Source organism: Archocentrus centrarchus, chromosome 3 (genome assembly GCF_007364275.1).
Source record: "Archocentrus centrarchus isolate MPI-CPG fArcCen1 chromosome 3, fArcCen1, whole genome shotgun sequence".
In the NCBI taxonomy this organism is placed as follows: Eukaryota; Metazoa; Chordata; class Actinopteri; order Cichliformes; family Cichlidae; genus Archocentrus; species Archocentrus centrarchus.
Genome location: NC_044348.1, coordinates 22,903,083 through 22,921,562, shown reverse-complemented (window position 1 = coordinate 22,921,562; position 18,480 = coordinate 22,903,083). Strand labels below are relative to the sequence as shown.

At 41.5% G+C, this 18,480-nt stretch overlaps 1 protein-coding gene across 1 annotated transcript in view; it reads right to left on the bottom strand.

Annotated features, from left to right (window-relative positions):
* Positions 1-13,316: 13,316 nt before the first annotated feature.
* The window catches only part of spata17 (spermatogenesis associated 17), a 53,526-nt gene continuing 48,362 nt past the window's right edge, over positions 13,317-18,480 (bottom strand). The window contains 1 exon segment of the mRNA XM_030726325.1: positions 13,317-13,603. Coding sequence (XP_030582185.1) covers positions 13,525-13,603 — 79 coding nt within the window. The 3' untranslated portion in view covers positions 13,317-13,524.

The window sequence follows — 18,480 nt, the reverse complement described above, 5'->3', positions numbered from 1 at the left end:
ACTCACCGACGCCACTAGTGGAAGCGGGAGACGATCGACGCGAAGTACGGCAAAGCCTGCTGAGCCGTCAGCAGCCGGGTGAGCCAGCTACTCTCTCGTCTGCGAGAACCTCCGAGCGCGGTTCGGCTGGAGCGTGCCACGGGTCGACGCGCGGCTTGGCTGGAGCGCGCCAGGGGTCGACGCGCGCCGGGTGCGAGGGCCCGCTCATCGCCGCTTGCGGCTTTAATTTTTAATAAATTTATTAATCAACTCTGACTAACAAGTGACCCAGTCAGCCATTAACAATCACTAAGCCAGTCAGGCAGTAGATGACTTGGGCTGTCACCTCACCTGTCCCTGTACTCAACTGAGGAATCAGTTAAAACATTCAATTTTTTGCTGAGTTCTCCTCATCACCAAAAGGCCTCTGATTCAAGCTGGTAAACCAGTCAGCCAACTGTCTTGCCGCAACTCAGTCAATCGACCGCCAAACAGTCAACAAGTCAGTCACTCAGTGAAGCAGCCAACCAAGCATCCAGTCAGTCAAGCAGCCACCCAGCCAGTGAGCCCCCCACCTGTCCCTGCTAATTTGGTGAGGAATCAATTAAGGCTGTGTTTGCTGAGTTCTCCTTGCCTTCAGCTCATCTGCTCCTCTCTAATGCAATTGTCCTGTGTGCTGCGTGCAAGAGCGGCATAATAAAGTGATAAGGCTAATCAGGTTGGCTGCTCCTCTCCTCTCCCCATACGCACACTACACTTATTCTATTAGATGTGTAATGAGATTCTGCACTCCATCAACACGATGCCGCTATTGTGTGTGCATGTGAAAAAGCGTGTGTCTTTAGGAGTGCGTGTGTGTGTGTGTGTGTGTGGGAAAGTATGAAGGTGTGTGTGGTTGTGTGTCTGAGCGAGAGAGCTTCTGTTCTTGCAGAGGAAATTTGCTCCATTTACATTCTATCATTAGCTTGAAACAAATGTGCCCTTGAGCTTAGCGCCCCTGTCTCTCTCAGCTGCAAACACTTTACTTGGCTGTGATCAAAGCAACTACACATGCAGACACCACCAGCACACTCTCGAGTAAGAGACTCAGGTATGCATACACGCACAAACACACACTAAATGAAACTCCCAGCAAAAAAGTATTAGTGAAACGAGTGTGTAACACTGCATGTGTGGTTGAAATCATTAGCTTAGGACTCATCTAACTTTTCATTATGCATAATAACCCTATAAGCAAATACACACACACACACACACACACACACATACACACAACACACAGATTTCTACTTACAATCCTTCACTCATCCTTCATATATCCACCCATCCAGCATCACATCTTACTACTCATATACACACAAACCTTCAACCAACCACCAACTGACACACGCAAGCACAAATGTATTACACCCCCACCCAGACAAGAGAGTGATGGTCGAATAGATGTAGAGGACACGGGGCTCTATGATGTGTAGAACAGTTCTGGTCAATGGGCCAGATAATGAGTTGCCATAAACAGCAGCAGTCTTCCACTGTCCAGCTCAGCTCATTACCATAGCTAGCATATGTAATCAGTGTGTTGCTGGGGCGTGTCTTAATGTACTCTACTCTGCTGTTTCTCAAAGACAGGGCTGGGCCCACAGGGTGGGTCACGAGAAGGTAAGAATGGATCAGTGCATCATCCTCAGGAAACATTGGTGATTAGTATTCAAAGCCGTAAAGGCCACATTATGACACCGAAGTCTTCTCAGTTTCAATTTATGATAAATAAGCAATTACAGGGATGATCATGTGGTACAAAATATTGTTATCTATATATCAGTATACTTATCAAATGAAAATCAACACTATTTGAAGCATGGTGGCAATTTAATTTTAACACTATACAAAGCAGTGAATTTCCTCTTCTGTGATTGACTTCATTAACATAAATCAGTGGGAAAACAAAACAACAGAGGGTATACAGTATATGGATACTTTGGAGGCCAGAAAGCTGTCACTGAGACGTAATTAGAAAACACGCACACACTCTCACACACATACAAACACAATATCAAGCTGTGCACATCCTCATTAACTCCATGAGTATGATAAAACACGATTCTCTCTCATCCCACCCAAGATTCCATAAAGAGGAGATAGTAATTCAAGCTGCAGACACCAAATCTCTAATTATAACTTTATTTGAAGAAAACAAGGGAGCACTTAATAAGCAAATGAGAGTGATAATAACTTGGAATATGGATTGGACCTAACAGGCTAGATTATAGGGGTGAACCCCTGCCGAGAGAGAGGGGGAAAGAGAGCAAGAGAGAAAGAGAGAATTGTAAATAATGTGACAGAACGAGTAAATTATGAGGCTAAAGACTCAAAGCTGTAATTATGTCTTTCTTTGAATGGAGAGAGATGAGTGGGTGTGAGGATGATCGGATTGAAAGAAAGTTAACTGTGGTCCTGATTTTTCTCTCTTCTTCTCTCATTTGCTCACATGCACTAACAACACAGACACTCATTCTGCTTTTTACTCTTTGGGTCTTAGTTTTCCATTGTCAAGTGCATTGACTATTTGGATGGGAAATGTTTCTGGTTTATTTAAACCCATAAAAGGATACCTGTAATGATTTCACACATTTATTCAATTCACTAATCAAGATAAAGTGCTACTTGGACTATAGAAATGGTTGCACTATCTGCTTTGTGGCTTTGGAGGGGCTTTAAAGTCAGAAGAAACTAGCCCAAGTGACATCATCACGGGTGATTTTTGGTTGAAAGTTGAGAAGTTTCTCTTTTTTTTTCAGATTTCTGAAAACATGGACTTGATGCAAGACTAAGATATAATCCTATAAAATTGTGTAACAAAAAGTTGGATCCCTTGTTTTTAGAGCTTGATAGATATAAATGTCTAGAAAATCAATTTCAAGACAACTCACACAACTTGCAGATGTGTGCGTAAGTACACATAAAATCTCTGACCATTTTAGAAAGCCAAGACTCTCCACAGTAAAAAAAGACAATAGAGGGGAAGCATGTTTGCTTTCCATGGTGCCAGCAAAGACTATGAATCCATTACATGACACCACAAGTTAAAATATTTTAGTCTACAGGAGGTGTCTTAACTCACTGAGCTGTCTGCAAGAACAGTTCTACCAAATCTGCTGAACACATCATGCTCATTGTACTTATGAGTTACCGGTTATAATTTTTCAACCCCAATTTAACCCAATGATCCCAGCTCTCACCAAGGTCTTCTCTCCCTCTTTTCTTCACTTTCTCTCTGTAACCCATTTTATTCCCCTCCATCTTCTGTCTATTTCTACACCAATTTCAAATCTCTTTAGGTTTGTCTTGAGCTACAGGATATGAAATTGTCTTGTAAAGAGGAGACAAGTATTCACAGAGGATTTTGCTATTCAAGGTTGATTTCATTTTATTGCTATCAGGGCTGTCTGTCTGCTTGCATGTTAAGATACGAGCTGATCGTCGTGTGTATGTGCTACTCCACGATTTGTGTCTGCCATTCAGCAAGCTGTACATATGTCACGCAATCTCACTTTCTATACATGGTTATATTTGACATATGCTTAACAGGGGCCAGGGGGATCGCTTGCAGCACTGCACACTTAGGTAGACATGTGTGTGTGTCCCTGAGCAGCAGTCTGGGCTCCTGTACCAATCCAGTGAAGTTGTCTGAGAATGACAGCTTCATTATCTTGTATGAAAGTGGGACAAATTGAGGCTTGTCTCTCTATCACTCTGAGTGTAAGTATGAAAAGCTGAGAAAATAAAACATTAACACACATTCCCACATTGACACACACACACACACACACACACACACACACACGCTTGTTTCTCTTTTCTTTTTTTTTTTTTTATCACCAACTTGTCTGCAGCTCTACAATTCAATCTCTCTCTAACAGCCCATAATTCTAACACTTTTCTCCAGAGGAGTGTGTGTGTTGTGTGTGTATGTGTGTCTGGCAGCTGGGACCAGTAAGTGATGACCTGTATCTAAATGTTGATCACTGGGAAATGCTCTGTTGTTCTGAAATGAGGTGGTGGGGATATATGCATGCATGCATGTTTGGGAGTTTTCTGGCAGATGTCAAACAGTTGAGGCTTCACACAGACGTGCTGACAACTCTCTTAGTAAGTGGGCACCTTAGGGGCAAGACAGGTGTGTGTGTTTGTGAGTGTATGCACTTGTGTGAGAGAAAAAGGGAACAGACGTGACCTACCCCCCCTCTATTTCATCCCATCTGCATCCTGACATCTGACAGGGACATCACACCAGGCCAATCCACCACTGTGTGGCGTGTGTGTGTGTGTGTGTGTGTGTGTGTGTGTGTGTGTGTGTGTGTGTGTGTGTGTGTGTGTGTGTGTGTGTGTGTGTGTGTGATGCCTCATATCCAGTAGAAAGGTAATGGTATGTAAATGACCCCACATATGTCATCCATGAGAAGACGGGGATGGACACCCACCCACGCACAGGTACACACACACACACACACACACACACACACACACACACACACACACACACACACACACACACACACACACAGACTTTAATTCCCTCAAGGTTGCGGGTCTCGGCCTCTGTCTGATGTCTTTGGGTCAGTTTCTCACACTTCTGACAGGGTCACAGACCTCTCCTCTCATTATTAACCTGCAGTAAATGCCACATAGCCATAACACTCAGAGTGCATATATAGGTGTGTGTGAAAGATTAAGTCACAGGGAGAGTGTACGCGAAAGGAAAAGCTAGAAAGCTGTTTGTGTGTGGGAAGGAAATGAGAGACAGAGAGGTAAAGAAATTCAGGTGTATGTAGGAGTGTTTAGAGAGACTGATAGAAAGGGAGTCTCTTTCTTGTTTGTGTGTATGTCCTTGGGGTATTACCTATCATATTAACAATATGACAGACTGCCCAGCCTTCTTTCCCATTTCCTGTCAATCAAGCACATTCAGCCAACAATATCTTATATTAAACAGTGAAACCACACCGCTAGAGTTTATACATGCTGCCCCTGTTTGGAACAGTTTAATGTATATCTATGAACATTCATTTAGTAGTCTCTACCCTCATGGCTCCCATCTGCAGCCATTTCCCCACAGACATTTCCAGCTGCACATTGGTGGTGTTCACTTAAATTTGATTACATTATGCAAAACTGCCACAAGGGAGTAAAAAATTCATAAAAAGTTTATTTATTTTGGGGTTTTTTTTAATTTTGTTTTTTGAAAACTAATGGATGCAGTGAATATATGAGTTGTCAATTTGTGAGCTGAGCTGAAAAGATAAATATACTCCAACAGCAGAATAAAAGGTAAAAAAGTGAGATGTAAAAAATACACTGCACAAAAAGATAGAGAAGTGTGTGCGCTTACACACACACACATATTCTGGACCTTACTTTTGCTCCCATGATTCACAGTATGCTGGTAGAATTATAAAAATTAAATCCTCTCTAAATTCCATCACAGTTACTGACAGGATTATACTCTGTCAGTCTGTGTGTGTGTGTGTGTGTGTGTGGTGTGTGTGTGTGTGTGTGTGTGTGTGGTGTGTGTGTGGTGTGTGTGTGTGTGTGTGTGTGTGTGGACAGGTGATGAGAGTCACACACTGTGGTCACTGCTACACAATAGGATTAAGACCAACACATACCTGCGTGTATGTATGTGTGTTAGCAGAGCAATGACCATTGGGGAGAGTCTCCTGAATGATAAACAGTGAGTTCTTCTGCCTTGCCTTTGTTCCCTCTTTCTTTGTCTTTATCTACCTCTATATCTATCTCTCCAACCATCTGGACCCTCAGTCTACCCCCCACCCCCTACCCATTAGCCCCCAGCAACAATACATACTAATATACAAACACACATGTAGAGAACTTCACATGTGTACATGATGTATTATGAATACGTTGTGTGTAAGTAACACAGACTTCAAGCAAGCATTTTTTTAAAGCCTAAAAAGTCTGATATTGTAGAAATATTATATGGAAATGCCTGATTTGCAGAGCATGCATTTCTTATTTTCATTATGTGTAAATGATTTTGTACTATATTTAATCAGGCCTCCTCTTTGTATTTTTGATCTAAATAGCTGCTGCATGTCATGGACATGAGTAAGGACAGCTGCTCCTGGGTTGTTGGAGGTCTTTCTACTATTAACCCAACCATTTCTTTTTTTGTCATGTCTGTTAAACTTAGTGTTACTTTTGTTCCACACAGTAGCTTTTATTGTGGTGGACTACACTTCAATGGCACTCCAACCCGCAGGCTGGAAAAGCCAGGGAACAATTAAAGGACCACACAGTCAAAATCAGTCTTCTTTGGTGCTGTTTTCATTGACAAGTCTAATAATTTGTGATGCAAAGGGCTTTTTTTTTTTTTATGTGCAAGCAATTCTTTTCAGCAATTTTTTATCCATACAAAAGCAATGCATATGCACATTTCTGCCTTTGTGCATGCAGTTTTAGTTGCAAATATATATATATATATATATATATATATATATATATATATATATATATATATATATATATATATATATATATATATATATATATATATATTTTACATAACAGGGTTTTACTCTGACAGACTGTGTTGGGGAAGAAATTATAAAGCAGAAGCATGAGTGCACATAGCAAGTTGAAGAAAATACAGCTGTAAATTGTTCACATATAGACATCATCCCTTCTACTGCTACAATCTCCTTCATACTGTCTACTATATTATATTTTCGACTGTAAAATAAAGACAAATATGTCACAACCCCTCTAAAAGAACCCATGATGACTCTGTGGAACCGTGAATGCATGGCCTTCAAGACTAACAATTTGGCGCATTTCCAAGGCATACACATAAAATAAGTTCAATTGGGGCTTATATTTTTAAGAAAAGACAGCTGTATATAGGTGAAGTGTAGTGATGTGCATGTGAGTTTATAAGTGTGTGTGTGTCTGTGCTTCTCCCCTCCCTCCCGGCTCACTCCATCAAGCTCCCTTCACTAACAGATGTCTCCCCTCATTTACATGCTCTCTCCACCCACTAATGGAATTAGCCACAAGTTTCCTGAGGTGAGGCAACACACACAGACGCAAAGACATATAGACACAAGTGTGTGCACTGTATTTGTATCTGTATACAAGATGTTTTTGCTTGTTATATGTTTGAGTATGCTGGAGATGAACTGCAAAGGTCAAACAGAAGACACAAAAGACTCAGCTCAATTTTTCAGAACTTTCTTCCTCATCAAAGAGGAAGAAAGTTCCTCTATGGCCTTTCCTCATCAAAGACTAGCTACCAGAGAGTTAATCAGCAAACAGAAAGCCAGCAAATGAGCCAGAACTGCCTAAGTTACCACACCTGTTGTTTAATTTAGTAGCTCACACTCACATTACTGTCAATTTCATTACAATACATTTGGTGCCTGCTGCAGCTCAAATCTGAGGCAATGGTATTTAGGACCATTAGTATGTATTTCCTTCCTATCGTCAGCTTATACTCAAACATTGTGCTCTTCTTACACTGACCAAGTAGCTGCTCCATTAATCACAGGACCATCTCATTTTCATTCATTCTGTGTCTTTGCCCCATCATGGTGGAAAGAATTTGCCATTAAATTCACAACAACAATCACTTCTCATCCCATTATACAGCAAATTAAAAGAACTACTTGCCAGACGTTGTGGTTATTAGTAGTGCTACTGGTGCTTGGGTACTATGCACCTTATAACTGCAAGGAACACAGCTTAAAGTTACCAAAATGATCCTTCTGGAGGTTATTAACGGTTTACTAGCTGATTTTAAAAAAAATGTTTTACTTGAGCAGTTGTGTTTGTGTGATGGCTGAGTTAATTAATTTGCTGGTTGCAGCAAAAAGGATCTTGATCCCAATGAGAATTGACTGTTTCACTGTTGGACTGCTAAAGAAAATGATGTCTCATGATAGAGCTAAAGGTGAACTGAAGCAGACCCAGGCTTGAAACTTTCCCTCCTACCCTTACCATGACCTTCAGAAAGTTTCAAAGCTCTTGCAAACGTAGACCTTTTTCCCCTTTCTTTTAACTGTCTCCTCTGGCCCTCTCGCCAATGGAGCTCTGTTTCCTATTGTTTCGTCCTTCATCTCTCTGTCAGCAGATCCCGTCCATCAATAGAGAACTGTCACTCACTAGAGTGACAATTGGCAGCTGTCGATAGTGTAGAGGGTCGCCAGTATGTATACAGGCTTCAGCTCCTAAAATGCTATCAGCTGCCAATACAAACTCACACATGCACATGCACAGTTTGACATGCACAAGAGTGCAAAGACACGCACACATATACACACGCCTTTTTCTCTTTGCATCCTCATCTCACTTGATCATCGCTGACATAGGAAAATTTGGTTTGGTAGTAACGAGATCAGATCAGATGAGGAAACAAAGAGCCACCTTCTGACTATTCAGTGTTTAGCAGCACGCACACCGCACGCACACATACATACACACATTACTGCACTGATAAAGGTCTTTGACACAGACTAGAGTCACTGACACATGGCTCCCCCTTCTGGAGACCTATAAGACCCTTGGCAATGACATTCCAATCCCCGGTTACACTGTAGCACATTAACATTCATTAATTGATTCCATCATCCATCTATTCATTTAATCACTCCTCCCTCTCTCTGCCATCCCTTTCCCCTCACTTTATTATATTCTTCCTTCTTTCAGTTCCCCAGTACTTTTTCCACGTAGTTGCTAAGCTTGTATCCTTCCACCTCTCCTTTTCTATCTTTACTTTTCTGTTCCATGCTCCACCTTAGGTGCAAAGTGCATTTTTATTCTCCTTGTCAGGCATGTGAGTACTGCACTAAACACATTAAATTTTAATATACACCCTCAGAGTATAGTTCCAGATGATTACTGGTTGGTTCATTGGTTTGGCTTCATTTTGATCTATTATGATAATGTACTCATTCAATGCTGATATTTGGTGGGACAGTCAAAATATTACAACAAAGTTACATATGGCAGGAGGCACAAAAATTCAGATAATAAGACGTGTTGCAGTCTACAGTTATTTAGCCAGATTAATCCAAAACGTTCATGGAAGGTAAAGTGAGCACATCATGTAGTAACTCGTAGTAGTAGTATGTAGTACCACCTTGTAATAGAGCACTTCACTCTCAGGCTGCAGGCTTACTTGAGGTTCCTAGAGTTTCCAAAAGTAGAATGGGAGGCCGGCAGCACGGTGGCTGGGTGGTTAGCACTGCTGCCTCACAGCAAGAAGGTCCTAGGAGAAAATGGATGGATGGATGGATGATGGGAGGCCTTCAGCTATGAGGCCCCTCTATGGAATCAGATCCCAGTTTGGATTCTGGAGAAAGACAACTTCTCTACCTTTAAGACTAGACTCAAAACTTTCCTTTTTAATAAAGCTTACAGTTAGGACTCAATCAGGTTACCCTGAAACGTCCCCAAGTTATGCTGCTCTTAGCTCAGGCTGCTGGGGGAATTCCTGTGATACACTGGGCATTTTTTTTCTCCACTCACCTCTTTTCACTCCCCAGGTGTTTATATACCATTATTGCATGTAATAAAATTTTGTCTGTCCTGTAGTTTGTGTTCGTCTTCATCTCTCTATGCTCTCCTTTTTCTTTTATCCTTCTCCACACAACCAAACAGTGGCAGGAGGTCGTGGAGGCTTCTTCCTATTAAAAGAGAGTTTTTCCTTTACTTTCCTATGCTTGCTCACAGGTGACGCTCTGATTGTTGGGGGTTTCTCTCTAATGTTATAGGGTCTTTACCTTACAGTATAAAGTGCCTTGAGGCTACTCTTGTTGAGATTTGGTGCTACATAAATAAACCTGAATTGAAGTATGTGGGTAATAACCAGAGACTTGCTATAAAAAATGAAATCGCAACCATGATGTCACCCATTGCAAAGCAGGACAGTGTTTTCACCTTCGCCATTTTGGTGCTTTCAAACCGAACAGGATAAGCAAAGGGCAGACCAGACTGAAAAATGGAAGGACACCGTACGCTAATAGGTTAGAGACTCAATGACACAGTAAAGAAAACCCTTTTTAATCCTCCTTTTGGTGTTGAATGGGGATCATAATTTACAGCATGAGCTGTTATAGTCAATTAGATCTGAAATGAATGACTGAAACCAGAAACTCTTCAGGAAAGTGTTTACTGAGGTCACACCAGCAGAGTTGAAGGGCCATTTTCCCACAGACCTCTTGACAGTCTCAATTTTTTGCAACCACACTAGCTGCCCCCTTCTATCCATTAGAAAGAATGTGATTTTAGTCAATTCCACATTACTTTTCAGACTTGGAAGCTAAGTGCATCTTGTACAATTTATGGTATAACCTCTCACGAGGCTATGGCATATATCAACAAACTCACCTGTATTATGATTCCATTATCAACTTTTAGATTTCTTGGACTCTGCTTATTTCCCAACCGATGACAGACTAAATCTCACAGTAAAGAAAGTCAACTATACACAAGCAAAGTTTACAAAAAAAAAAAATTCACAATCAGGTCAAAGTTAAACCAGGTAAGCTGCACCATAAGCTGTGATAGATGTTTTTGACAGTTTGTAAAACAACAACATGAACTGATTGTTTTATCTTCTAAAACAAGCGGGCATCTGTTTAAAATCTGTATGCTGCTTGGATTTCCATTGCTTTCTGCTACCTCCTGCTTCTTTTAAAAAATGTTAAAGCTGTGTTTTTTTTTTTTAAACAAAGAACCAAAACAGATCAGATGAAAAGCACAGTGACAGTAACAGGGACGAGATGTGCCTGTCTGCTGTTCTTTACACACATGGCGTCCATCCGTATGAGAAATGTGATTACAAATGAGAGCGTGAGTGAGAAAGCGGAGTGCCACAGCTGGCACGGCATCTGGCTTGGCATATCGTTGCCCGGCCTCACCCACTGCCTGTGCGTTCTAATATGGCTGTCGACAAGCCCATTAAGAAGCTATTACTAAATGCTCTGTCTCTGCTCCTCTTCCACGCCTTACAGCACAGGCCCGGGGGAATGCCAGCAACATGAAGGAGAGGAAAAGAGAAAGAGAGACAGAAAGAAAGGGGAAAAAACAGGTGAAGGAAAACAACAGTGCCACACCAATAAGGACAATGGGAAGTTTCTGTTAAGAGGCTTAATAACTACATTTAATGATAAAATTGGTGTCAGATTGTCAAGCTATAACATGTCATTACAGAAAGTGAGGGCTCTGAACTAATGTTATTAGAATTTAGTCACAGAAAAGAGTGTTTTAAAGTCTGGTCTAAATTATTTAAACTCTGAATAAACTACAATCGATCGGAAAAAAATGACTCCAGCTTATCCAATGCTTTTTTTCCCCCATCTTCTGTAATATTAAACTAAATATATGTAGAAATGTGCCATCACAGGTTCAGTGAATAAGCCCTAAGTGTTTCAGTGTTTGGTATAATGTATATGAAATCAATGCTGGTCCTATCATTATCTGCTGACATGCATGCTGGTGGTGTCAGCATGTGTGTATGTGTCCAGATGGGCATTTTTTTTCACAAAAGGCATCTCCCCACTTAATGTAGGATTAAATTGAAACCGGTATGGTGGCTTGCTTGCAAACTTTCTAATATATGACAAAACAATCCAGCAAAATGTGTCAGTCTGTTTTGTTTCAAAGTTTTTCACAAGTTTCCAGTGGCATCAAATCATGCTGGTAACCCTGCATGGATCCTGTGGACAGGTACCATTAAATAGGTGACTAGATTAGACTTTTTTTTCCCAAACTTAGTGACTTAATTTACTGGAGAAAAATAAAAAAGTCACATGAGGTGAGCCCCAACTTGAACTTTCATACTCAAAGGAAGAAATGCACATAAAGCACACATGAAGACATCAAACACCATAATAACCACAGTGCAACTAATGCAATTAAAAATGTTTCTTTATTTGTACTTCTATTCATTTTCTCTGGGCAGGAGGAGGTGTAAACTAATGCTGCCGGCCTCAGAGTACAGACAAGGTAGGAAACAGGTAGGTAGGAAACAGAGAGGAAAAGCATGAAAGAAACAACAGGAAAAAACAGAGAAATTAATAAACATTTTTGCAAGTTATCAAAATTTAAAGGTCCCAGTCTGTTTTGTTTTTTTTTTAATTAACATATTTCAGTTTTGTTTGTTTTTTGCTGTGGCTTTGTATCGAATCGTGCCAGAAATCTAACAGGTTGATTTCAACTAGACCTGACAGCTGAAATGCGTAATGGTGATTTTAAACTTCATATAGTTTTGAAGGCACATCCTCACAAAAAATAAAACAAACCAAAAAAAAAAAACTAGTATCTTATTTATATGGCTGATGAATGTTAGGATGTTATTCCCATTTCCTGGCTGTTACAAATGTGGAAAGGGTGTATACACATTAATTAAGATTCCAACACACTCAGAAAGACTGTGTGCAATTTCCTGCTGCATGCCTCTGTGTGTGTGTGTGTGTGTGTGTGTGTGTGTGTGTGTGTGTGTGTGTGTGTGTGTGTGTGAAACAGAGAGCAAGTGTGTTTGGAGCGATGAATAGCTCTTTTCATGAGTGACTGTGACAGGTTTCTCATCAGGCCCTGAAGCCTCCTCGCAGTTAAGAGACCATGTACAGCTCAGTCCCCAAACAACAAACACACACATGAACACATGCTGAACTGGGTGATGGTGTAAAAGAGTTTTCATTAAAAAAACAGCACATCGTAGCAGTAGTTGGTACCACACGTGTGCGTGTTTGTGCATCTGAGCCGACTGCTGGAACTAAGCGGGGCTCTTAATCACGGCTGTAACGGGCAACATTACCAGCAGCGGCAGCAGGCTAATGATGAATGCCCGAGACTCTGTGCAAACCCTGACCTCCTTTTCTGCTGTGATGCACAAAAAGCTCTAGTTCCCTCATCAAAAAAAAATCACACATACACTCACATCCATGTGCACCCACACAGGTATTCGATTACACCAAAACATATATCTTAACAAAAAACACTGCCAAGGCAAACAAACATTGATTAAAAAAAATGCTAGTTTGCACACACAAACACAACTTACTGCCCCATAGGTAATGCTTAAGGATAGCCAGGTTGCTTGGGAAATGTGTGTTTGCAGGCATAAAATAATTTAACTTCCATTGCTAAGATAATCTAAAAGTTGCATTAAGTCCAGATATATTAAATCTGGAACTGGAACAGCAAGAGAACGATTGAGAGGTAAATGCGAGACAGACAGAGGAGACAAAAGAAAGATAGGTGGTGGTAACATGAAATGTAAATGAGAGAAAAGAGAAACAGAAATAAGAGAGGGGGAAAAAAAGATCAGCACATGAGAGAGACAGATGGTAAAAAAGATGTAAACAAGAAAGATTTTGCAACACAGAGAGTGAGTAGTTACAAACGAATGTAAAGTTTTGATGAAGGACAAACTAATGTCAGGGAGTTGGGCGGTTTGGGCTTCCTGCTCCCCGGCTAGCACATGTGATCCCGCCTGTCACTCACACTCCATCGCCATGACAATCATCATAATGCCAACGCCTGGAGGCGGGGACAAGCCTGTCCTTGTAACAAACAGAAGCCCTCCGCAATCTGACGCCGACAACTGTTGAGAACACACACACACACACATGAGCATGACAACTGTCATGCATTGATGCCACATAAACAGACAAAAATAAAGCAAACTCCACTGTAGATTTATAATGAAAGGTTTATTTTTCAGTAACTATGATGTGATTTGAAATGTTACTGTCACCCTTTCCAGGGAATGCTGCACACGTTGTCAAATTCATTAATTGCATAATATGCAGCATGTGGTCATCTGTGCATTTGGACAGGTGTACGTGTCGCATGTGTGCTTGTACATTTATTTAGCCTAAGCATTCAAACAACACATGTGAGTGTGTGATTAGTGTGTTCACATATGATATGTGTGTGTGACAGACAAGTGAGACAGAGACAGAGAGACAGTGCGTATGTGTGTGCGCGTTGGCCACAGGGTAGGGAACAGGGACTTGTCAAACTGAGGAAGAGATGGCAAACTGGATGGTGATGCCAGCTCAGTGTGACAGCTTCTTCACATACACACACACTTGCACATACACACGTACACACATGCTCTAGCCCCCCAAACCTGCCCTTGCCCATAATATGGAGCTGTGAAAGCTGGGACGCAGAAAGAAAACGAGACTGGTGGAACCTCCCTTTAACTGGAGGCTGATTAGTGCGTGCGTGTGTGTGTGTGTGTGTGTGTGTGTGTGCGTGTGTGTGTGTGTGTGTTTGTGGTGGGTTGGGGTTCAAAGTGTCACATCAATTTGTGGCTGTGCTGTTTCTGAAAGAGGCTAACCCCACTGCCACTTAAGCTTAGCACATCAATGAACAGCATACCGGCAGACAGGACACATACATGCGTCAGTTACATATACTTGGAATTATCCTAACCCTACACTTACAGACCTACTCAGAACTGCAAGCATACACAGTTATATGGGGCTATACAGGACCTGACAGTCAAATTCTAAATGTTTCTGAAGCTGTATCTGGAACCTGTCTTGAATTGCAGTTGCAAAACTATTCTTTTGAAAAATAATGTTCAAATGCTCATTTAATCAGCATCTCATGCAATAATACCAGATAAATCCACCATGTGAATAATGATAATAACAATTATAATATTATACTGATGAATTTGAAAACGTGCACCAGCATCTCCACACACCTGCACATTCACATAGATGTGTGGGCAGCAGTCTTTTGGTAGGACACTCCACTGTACCTCTAAAACCAGAGTGGAAACAGTCAACAGCAGAGGTAAAGTTGCTGGTTAGAAACCCCCAAGGGTGACCTGGCCAGGGCCCCAGACCACTTTAACCACTTGTCTCCATTAACAGGCTCGCAAATATTATTATGCTCCCAGGGGACCAGGCGTGCTCTAACCAGCCATTTACCCTCTCCCTCTCTCCTCTCTCATGTCTCCTTCTCTTTGCTGTGATGTTGCACTATGAAAGAAGACAGCAGAGAGAAAAATATGAGATTGATTTATTTGCTTCAGTGTTCTTTGGGATGGAGTCCTCTCCCACACTTTCTCTCCCATTTTGCTCTCTCTTTCTCTGGAAACTGAAACCAATTAGCGGGCAGAGCACTTGTAGCGGGGAATGTAGGGCAAGCGAGGAGTAATAAAAAAGTATTGACTTTTCTGTGACTGTATGCGGCGTGAAAGGGGTGCCGCGGCCTTGTCCGACATGAAAGGAGCTCCATTAATTTCACTTATTTCTCCCAGGCCCCTGTCAGGAGGCCCTAATGCGTCCCAGGCGCACTTCTCACATGCAGGCACTCAGACAGCACGACACAGCTTCAGCCTGGTTACTAAATGAGTTTACATTATATATCAGTGAGGGAGAGAGAGAGAAGTCCAAGAGAAAAGAGTCATTTCTAATTCTGTGGTTGAGACACAAAGCAAGGCCTTTCATACATGGTTTATTTGCCCCAGCTTCACCTCTCCACCCTTTTGCCATCTTGCTATTTTTCACTTGTTCTGCATCATGTAAACCCGACAGTCCCAGAAAAGAATGACCTAAAGTATCCAAACAGGACCACAGCAAATAGACATGACAATTTTGATTTATCTAATCATGTTGAAAGCATAGGGCAGCACAGTGTTAGCACAGCAAGAAGGTCCTGGATATGAATCCACCACTGGGACCTTTCTGTGTGGAGTTGTGTGTTTTCCCCACGTTTGCTTTGGTTTTCTTCGGGTATTCTGGTTTCATCCCACAGTCCAAAGACACGCACTTAGTGGGGTTAGGTTAATTGGTGATTCTAAATTGGCCATAGGTGTGAATGTGAGTGTGTCTTTCTGTGTTAGCCCTGCGACAGGCTTGACCTGTCCAGGTTGTACCCTGCCTCTTGCCCTATGGAAGCTGGGATAGGCTCCAGCCTCTGCGCGATCCTGAAAAGGATAAGCGTCAGAAAATGTTAAAAGTATGCGTCTCCTATGGGATATCCTAAGATACAACACAAAGGTCTTTGTATTGTGGATTTATACATTTGCAGGATTTCTTACACACTCGGGTCACAATATAAAGAGAAAAAAAGGATGTGCAATTTTACTGCATGCAAGCGCAAATTAAAAGAGTAGGTACTTCAAAACCCATTAGTTGGTAGCCACATGTATGGTGGTATAATAAAACTTTTGTGAAATTCAAGTCTACCTTAAACAGTTTAAAGAGGTGTTTGGTGCATTTTCTATGGCTTTATCACATTTATTGCAAAGATTATTCCAGCTCCTGATTAATACAAAAACAGCAAAGACAGGCTTAGAGAACTTTTCTCATCTTGCACTTAGTGATGGCCTAATGCCACCAGGTAAATTGCATTTTTCTGGAATTCCAGCAGCATTGAGTATGTGCATGTAACCTTGTGTCTGCATGCTTGCATACACTCTATGTGTATGCTTGAGGTGTACACAGCCCATCTGTATGCGTGTGTGTGTGTGTGTGTGTGTGTGTGTGTGTGCGTGTGCGTGTGCGTGTGTGTGTGTGTGTGTGTGTGAGAAAGAGCGAAGAGTGAGAGGCTATCTGCAGACAGAAACTAATCAGTGTGTGTGAGATAAGAAAGCAGCCTTTATGGTGTATGGTAATCAGCCCCCCTCGGCCTGCCACCGCCATGCATAATCACCACGACTTATTCACATGATTGATGAAATATGCGTCTGTGAAATCTGAGCCGCTTTTGTTATCATCCTGTTTTTCCCTGCTCTCCTCTCTCTTTCCTTTTCTCTCAATCTTTTTTTGTCTGATTCAACCTCTCTGTCCCTCTCTATATCTCTCCCTTGCTCTGCAGTAGCCAAAGATGTTTGGAACAATGTACAAACAAGAAATTACACCCACAGTATGGGGTCCCTCTTACAAACACAAACACACATACCCACACACACTCGACACACACTTTCTTCTCATACGGTAGTTACATGATGCATAGTAGATGCATACAAAAATACTGTATTAAGAGGAATATGGAGGAAAAAGGGGAAAGGAAATGAGCAAAGAATAAGACGGTGACTAAATGAGAAGACATATTAATAGTTCAGTCTTGCAAAGAGTGTGAACAAGTAGGCTGGATTAGAAGGGGATGAGAGTAGAGAGAGAGAGATGAAGTGATAGATGAAATTAGATACATGCTTCAGAGAACTCGTCATTGACATTCAATCACATTAATCTGGGAACAAATGCAGACCTCAAAACTAATGCATCAAGAAGAAACAAACAAAAAAAAACATTTAAACAAAGGCAGCAGCAACAACTCCTTATCAAAATGCAGCTACCAGAATGAGTGCCTATAGTTGTCAAGTGTCTGGCCATGGTGACAAAAATATTAATAACAATGAGGGTAATAATCCTATACAAAAAGGGTTACCATAAAAAATACAGCTATAATGGGAATTAATTAGCATAACTTAACATCTTTATTGACCTCACCTTTTCCATGCCACCATGGTTCAAATACGACAAGCTTCATGCAATCCATTATTCTCTATCATCATATTGCTACTGGTTATTTCATGATTCTAACAACACATAAATAGCAGTTATAAATCCTGTGTATGAGTATTACAAACGCACATTGATTTGGTATCTAGCAAGCCTCCCAACTCACTAATCAGCTTTGACTGGACTTGCTGGTTTACATTTCATTCCACACATTTAGGAGAAGGCTGAAGCAGACTCCTCAGATTTTCAAAGGGTAAAGAGGTCCAGCACTTGGAAGAAATCATAGCTTATGCTAGGCTGCTTTTCTTTTCTGAAGAAGGAAATAACTAAATATGTAGTCCTAGTTTTCTATTAGCTGTTGTAAATGCCCTATGGGGCAAAACAGCAGAATTCTGGTCATCTCCCAAAGACATTCACAGTGCAAAAGTTGATAAAAATAAAAAGTATCAGGTTTTTGCCAATTTTCCAGGTCAATTCTAATGTCAGAAGAGGGTTACAGACACTGTTTGACCATCTGACAAGTATACTAGCACCCTAAGGCTTAGAATAGGAAAGAACTAGGAGAGACAACGCCTAGGAGGAGGGCTGCAACTAGGACTTTGATTTGGGTTGAAAGTAGGCATTGGGGGAAGGTGGGGGCTGAGACTGAGGGTAAGATTAAGACTTGGGCTGGGGCTGGTGAATTAAGGGCCCCAGCCTCAGGGTGCTATTACACATCTATAATGAGAAACGGAGAAGAGGGAGGCTTGTCTTTGGACCTCGGCACACCTTAGATTAAATATGCACAATTCCCATGCAAAATGGGCCACGAACAGCCGGGACCAGCATTGCTGTCTAATCCCCTGTGCTGGAGTTGTTTCAACCAGGGTTAACAGGCTCATCAGTCAACACGGGCTGCTTTGCACAGGACATCAAGGCCATTTGCTGGTTTAAGTGTTTGTGATTGCTTCCCTTTCCAGGTCCCATCACCACCCTCAACCCCCAACACATA